Source organism: Triticum urartu, unplaced genomic scaffold (assembly GCF_003073215.2).
Source record: "Triticum urartu cultivar G1812 unplaced genomic scaffold, Tu2.1 TuUngrouped_contig_5474, whole genome shotgun sequence".
In the NCBI taxonomy this organism is placed as follows: domain Eukaryota; kingdom Viridiplantae; phylum Streptophyta; class Magnoliopsida; order Poales; family Poaceae; genus Triticum; species Triticum urartu.
The window spans coordinates 1-6,568 of NW_024116152.1; the positions used below are offsets into that span (position 1 = coordinate 1).

A 6,568-nucleotide genomic window follows, 5' to 3' on the forward strand; every position below is an offset into this window, starting at 1 on the left:
TGCACCCGCTGCACCGTATGTGATTCTATCCTTCCTGTTCGAGATCGTGGTAGAATTCATGCTTCTAGTATGTGCCCTAGATGTGATATGTTCATCTGTTATGCTAGTTCGCATGATTAGTTTAATCTCTGCTGCTGTGGTCATGATTTATCTTCTGTTTATTCGGATTAAATCTCGTAGTAATTTGCTCATATTTCCAACACAAACAACAACCATGTAGGACTCTGACACGTCGGCCCACCCAAAACCCCTTCGGGACCTGGTGTCTCTATTCTTTCCTCTTTCTCTACATTTGTTTTCTATCTTGCCGACACCGCCGCACCACCTTTCAGGCCGCTCAGGCCGCCTGCCAAACCCTTCCCGGAGCTCCGCGACCTCCACCACTACACCCAAGCTCCCACACCGCTTTCAGCTCCATTGTCGGTCCACACCTCTCCTCCTCTTCCTCCGCACAGGTACCATCCGCCTCTATGGTACTCATCATGCCCGACAAGTGTTTGGTGAAATCCCCGTGCTAATTTTTACCCCTTTTTTTTGAAGAAATGGATTTGGATATGCAGTACATATACGAGCACTACATTGATTCACCCGACAAGGATTTGATATGCGGTTATTTAGTGTTTGCGAGCTTTAAAAAAAGAGGCGGATGCTTACAGCTACGACTGGATGACCAGCGCCAGCATCGGTTTTTGAGGATTGGTCCCCATCGATCTGCGGACATATGTGATTTGAATATGCCCTTAACATCACCTTGCATCTACAATTGAAGAAAATCAAGAGAGATCGCAACTTCCTGGAAATTTTTGGCTACTCTTGATGGCGAAGGCGCGACGCGGAATCGTTCCTATTTTACTGGTTTGAGATGGGAAGATGAGAAGTTTCTCTTCTTAATTCAAAAATAGAATACAGTTACAGTGCTCCTGTCCTGATCTTGACAAGTTTCGTCGAGAAAAGAAGTTATTTCAATCTCTATCAGTACATGCAGAGTATACCATACTACTCGTATTTAACAGCTAATAACTTGAGTACATGCATGTATCCATTGCATTCTCCAAGAGGCGTCCGGCAGCATGAGGGCGACCAGTCTACTGCGGTTGCTCTTGATCTGCTTCTACCTCCTTTCGATCCACACCTTCGCCGCCGCCGGTGTTGGTGACAAGCTCGAGAAGGGCCAGAACCTCACCGACGGCGACACGCTCGTCTCAGCAGGGGGCTCCTTCACCCTCGGGTTCTTCTCTCCCGAGGCGTCCACCAAGAGGTACCTCGGCATATGGTTCTCCGTGTCCAACGGCACGGCCGTCTGCTGGGTTGCCAACCGCGACCAACCTCTGGTCGACAAGTCCGGCATGCTGGTGCTCAACGACCTCGGCAGCCTCGTTCTGTTAGATGGCTCCCGCCGGACGGTCTGGTCTTCAGACTTCTCCGGCGGCGCTTCTGCGGTGGTGGCGCAGCTTCTCGTGTCCGGCAACCTGGTCGTACACAATGGCAGCAGCGACGCCTCCCTGTGGCAGTCGTTCGACCATCCGTCGGACACCTTGCTACCTGACATGAAGCTGGGCAAGAACCGCTGGACCGGAGCCGAGTGGCAGCTCACGTCGTGGCGCTCGGCCGACGACCCGGCTCCGGGGGACTACCGCCGCACGCTGGAAACCGAGGGGTTACCGGAGCTCGTCGTCTGGCGAGGCAACGTCAAGACGTACCGCACGGGCCCGTGGAACGGGCTCTACTTCAACGGCGTCCCGGAGGTGTCGGCGTACGCGGGCAAGTACCCTCTGCGGGCGACGACGAGCCCGTGGGAGACCACCTACGGGTACACCGCCGCGCCCGGCGCGCCGCTGACCCGCGTCGTGGTGAACCACACCGGCAAGGCGGAGCGGTGGGAGTGGGACGCGAGCAGCTGGGCGTGGACTCGCATATTCCAGGGGCCGAGGGACCCGTGCGACGAGTATGGGAGATGCGGGCCGTTCGGCCTCTGCGACCCCGAGGCGGCATCGTCGGGGTTCTGCGGCTGCGTCGAGGGCTTCAGCTTCAGCAGCCCTCCCGCCACGACCCCGCCGGCGCAGGAGGTGAAGGGTACCACCTGCAGAAGACACGCAGCGCTGGACTGTGCCGGCGGCACTACGACGGACGGCTTCGCGGTGGTGCGGGGGGTGAAGCTTCCTGACACGCAGAACGCGTCGGTGGACATGGGCGTCACGCTGGAGGAGTGCAGGGCGAGGTGCTTCGCCAACTGCTCGTGCTTGGCCTATGCCGCCGCCGACATCAGAGGAGGCGGCGATGGTTCCGGCTGCGTCATGTGGACGGATGCCATCGTTGATCTTCGTCTCGTTGACATGGGGCAGAATCTCTACCTGAGGTTGTCAAAATCAGAACTTGGTATGTACAGAATCTCTACACTCGCCGTGCATTTTTTTCATTGTCTTTGACAAAAAGTTAACTGACTAGATTTAGGCTCTGTTTGATAGCAAAGTACTAAAAAAAAACCAAAGTATCAAAAACGACAGTAATTTAGCATGCATGTACAAAATACCATGGTTTTAATATAACAAAGTTTTTAAATTATTCACAATGCAGAGGATCTGTTTAGTTACACCTCGTAATGCTGTGAAATTTACTAGCTAACTGTTGATCGTGCATCCATTAGTAGCTAGTAGCTAGCAATTGCTTTTAGCGGTGATTAGTAGTACTCGTTAAGAGAGATGAGATCGCCTCTCCGGACCTTGGCTGATCTCTAACGGATAGCTATGGATTGCTTCGGATCCTTTCTATGATCAACATATCTAGCCTAGCTATCTCATTCGCATTAGGGAACACGCAGGACAGGGGATCGAGCGGCGGCTTGATAGCCAGATGAGTTTGTTGAGAATATCTAGCGATCGACTCGTTTCTTTCGCTTGCTCTGTCAAAAAAAGAGGTCTAGGGCTCTTTTTATTATGCAGAGAAATTACTACAGTTATGTAAATACTTTAGTTTTAATAACACAGTTTTTGGCGTTAGCCAAACAGATCGTAGTAAATAAAACCGTGGTATCTAAAAAAACTGTAGTATTCTTAAAATACTTAGAGAATACTTTGCAATCCTCATAGAAGTATTGGACAAACAATTTTCTTTAAATAAATTGACAAAAAAATCATTGTTTTTATTTTGAAATACCCACTCAACTGATCGACTTAATTATAAATACTCATTCACGAATCACGATCATTTATTGCAGTGTACTGTACACATCCGGAAGTCTGATAAGATTGTTGTGAGAGTTGAATTACAAAAAAAATCGCAAAAAAAAAAAGAAGTACAAATTTTTATTTTCACCTGCCTAACAAATAGAAAATTTGACAAATATATATTATCTGCTTTTAAATTTTGTTTCTCTTTTACTTCTAGTCATGCCCATAGAAATTTGCCGTATTTTATTATGTGTAAGCTCACTCGGATGCCACAACATAAAATATTGTTGAAATAATAACTATATTAATTCCAATTTGAAATTTCATTTGTAATGGATTCTAAGTCTGTATAAGTGCTCAGTTGCATTCTGATCTTTCTCTTTTGCTACGATAACAGATGACCATAAAAAGTTTCCTGTTCTACTCGTTGCCATACCTTTAGCTTCCATTGTTATTATTCTACTGGTCGTCTTTGCGATTTGGTGGAGAAGGAAGCACACAATCATAGGTAAATTCTGCTCTAGTGGCTCAATTTTACTATTATTTTGCATGAAGCAGAAATAAGGAAATGCATGGTTAATTACATGCAATGTTGTAATGTATATAAGCTCTTGCCAGGTGCTATTCCTCAGAGCCATGCCATGGCCGTTCCCTTAGTTAGTCTAGCTATTATAAAGGATGTCACTGGAAATTTCTCAGAAAGCAATATGATCGGCCAGGGTGGATTTAGCATCGTTTACAAGGTTCGTCATTTTCTATCGAAGATATGTCTTTGGTTATGAGATGGTGTATGCTATGATGTGTGGGTGTGTCTGTTTTGTACTCTCCAAGAAACAGATGATTCTTTCGTTTGTTGTGGCATTTCCATATAGAAAAGTATCCGTTGACAAATTCATTTCTGACATCTAAAACTCCAAAATCATTAGGGGCAGCTGCCTGAAGGAAGAACAATTGCTGTCAAGAGGCTTAAGCAGTCGGTGCTCACCACAAAAGGCAAGAAAGATTTTGCAAGAGAAGTGGAGGTGATGGCTGGGCTCCGGCACGGTAGTCTTGTCCGTCTCCTTGCCTACTGCAACGAAGGCAAGGAGCGGATACTCATCTACGAATACATGCAGAACAAGAGCCTCAACGTCCACATTTTCGGTACTCGCTACTTGCTGGAACAAAAGTGTTTTCTCAAGTTGCTACTTTCTCATGTAGGAATACCAACAGGACCACCATATATATGGTGGGGAAGCTCCTCAAGTTTTTCTCTCATATGTTTGTATCTAATGAATGCATATTTGACATTGACAGGCAATGTTAACCTTCGCGCCTCACTGAACTGGGCAAGGAGACTGGAATTAATCCAAGGGATTGCGCATGGCATTGCATACCTACACGGAGGATCCGGTGACAATGTTATCCATAGGGATCTCAAGCCAGGCAACATTCTGCTAGATGATGAATGGAAGCCTAAAATCGCAGACTTTGGAACTGCCAAGTTGTTCGCTGTGGATCAGATCGGGCCTGATCAAACAATTGTAGTTTCACCGTAAGTAAAAAAATGCAAGCATCCCCAATAGGATCTTTGTTTCTCCATTCAAATTGAGTGGAATCAACTCAATACATATATCCTGATATTATTGAGTTTCTTGAAGGGGGTATGCAGCACCGGAGTATGCGCGGCAAGGGAACATGACACTTAAGTGTGACGTCTATAGTTTCGGAGTTATTCTCTTGGAGACACTCAGTGGGCGAAGGAACGGTGGCATGCAAGGCCTCCTTTCGCATGTAAGTGCTACTATCTCACAAATGCATCTGCACCTTATAATTGGTCGATACACATAATTCCTTTTCTTCTTGAGATGAAGCATCAAGCATAAACATGTTATAAAAGATTATCTACATATAATCTTACGGTAGTTCGCGAATCTCCTATTGCAGGCCTGGGGATTGTGGGAGATGAACATGATCGCAGAACTTCTGGACACAACAATGGTGCCACTCTCCGAGTCTGAGCCCGAGCTCTTGTCCAAGCTGACACGATGCATCCAGATTGGGCTCCTCTGCGTCCAGGAAACTCCCTGTGACAGGCCGACCATGTCCTCCGTTGTTTCCATGTTGACGAGCATGACATCGCAAATCGATCGGCCAAGAAGAAGGCCACCATTGGATTGCGAAGGATTTGTGGCTTCAGATTCATCACATGGGCTCGAGACCGAACTCTTGATCCCAACTACGATTGATTTGACGTAGGACCGGGTCGGACCAGCTGTTGCCTCCTTGTTAGCAACCGATTTAACTAAAATTCTAGGTCTTTGTTCCGTGGTCTTTTTGGGTACGCGTGGTACATAATAAGTTCTTAAGCTCTCTATAAAAATGTCGGTCTTTCCTTGTGGCTGATGTTACTATGTCATGAGTGGATGGACTCAGGCTGTAGGTGGAGGTGGGATCAAGTGGGACTAAATAGCCCATCCCACTTAGGGTAGCAAAGGAAAATACGTCTCGTACCCTTCTAGGGTTTCTCTCTCTCCGTGGCGGCGACCGAGGAGATCACGTTCCTCTACCTGATTTCGGATCGGACTCTCAGGCGATCCTGATCCCAGGCGAGGCATCTGGCAATACAGTAGGAGATCATCTAGGGGAGGAACCAAACCCTAGGGAGGCGAGGGGCGGTGTCGAGGGTAAACTCATCTACCTCGAGAGTTGGCGGCGGCAAGGACACGATGGCGGGGGGATTGGAAGTGGAAGCGGAGGTGGAGGTGGCGGAGGTAGCTGAAGGGAGTAGATCAGACCGGGAGGAATCACTAGATGATAAGTTGAGGTACCTGAATCTCAGGGAAGAAGAGGAAGAATATGTGGTACTAGAGGAAGACTTGGAGGAGCTAGAGAAGGATGCAGAATTCATGGCGCTAGCCCGGGTGCACACATCAAGAAAATTCAGTCACGGGGCCTTCTATGGAACAATGAGATCAGCGTGGAATCTTGCGTAGGAAGTAGAATTCAGAGCCACAGAAGATAACTTGTTCTCTGTACAGATTGCTTGCTTGGCGGATTGGGAAAGAGGCATGCAGGACGGGCCTTGGATCTTCCGAAACTGCCTGGTGTTGCTTGCTCCATATGATGGATGGTCCAAACCAGGCGAAGTGGAGCTGAATACGTACCAGGTGTGGGTGAGGGTGATGGGACTGAAGGAGAAGATGAGGAGTGCGAATATTGCTCGTCAGTTGGCAATGAAGGCAGGTACTGTGGAAAGAGTTGATGAACGAACCGTGAAGGGCCAGGGCGGGGGCATCAGAGTACGCATAACATTGGATGTACGCAAGGATGGTCCAAACCAGGCGAAGTGGAGCTGAATACGTACCAGGTGTGGGTGAGGGTGATGGGACTGAAGGAGAAGATGAGGAGTGCGAATATTG

The 6,568-nt window shown here is 47.9% G+C and overlaps 1 protein-coding gene across 1 annotated transcript; it reads left to right on the forward strand.

The window, feature by feature from the left end:
* Window positions 1-1,036: 1,036 nt before the first annotated feature.
* On the forward strand, window positions 1,037-5,524 carry LOC125529273 (receptor-like serine/threonine-protein kinase SD1-8). Its single transcript, XM_048693678.1, has 7 exons — window positions 1,037-2,376; window positions 3,565-3,675; window positions 3,786-3,910; window positions 4,094-4,310; window positions 4,464-4,701; window positions 4,808-4,940; window positions 5,094-5,524. Exons 1-7 carry the CDS (start codon window positions 1,071-1,073, stop codon window positions 5,403-5,405), a joined length of 2,442 nt encoding a protein of 813 aa, XP_048549635.1. The 5' UTR covers window positions 1,037-1,070; the 3' UTR covers window positions 5,406-5,524.
* Window positions 5,525-6,568: the final 1,044 nt, after the last annotated feature.

Bases quoted from the DNA above. Each gene is read 5' to 3' on its own strand.
- LOC125529273 (XM_048693678.1), top strand. From the start codon at position 1,071: ATGAGGGCGACCAGTCTACTGCGGTTGCTCTTGATCTGCTTCTACCTC. The intron at 2,377-3,564 runs GTATGTACAGAA...CTACGATAACAG, and splicing joins GTTGTCAAAATCAGAACTTG to ATGACCATAAAAAGTTTCCT. The intron at 3,676-3,785 runs GTAAATTCTGCT...AGCTCTTGCCAG, and splicing joins AAGGAAGCACACAATCATAG to GTGCTATTCCTCAGAGCCAT.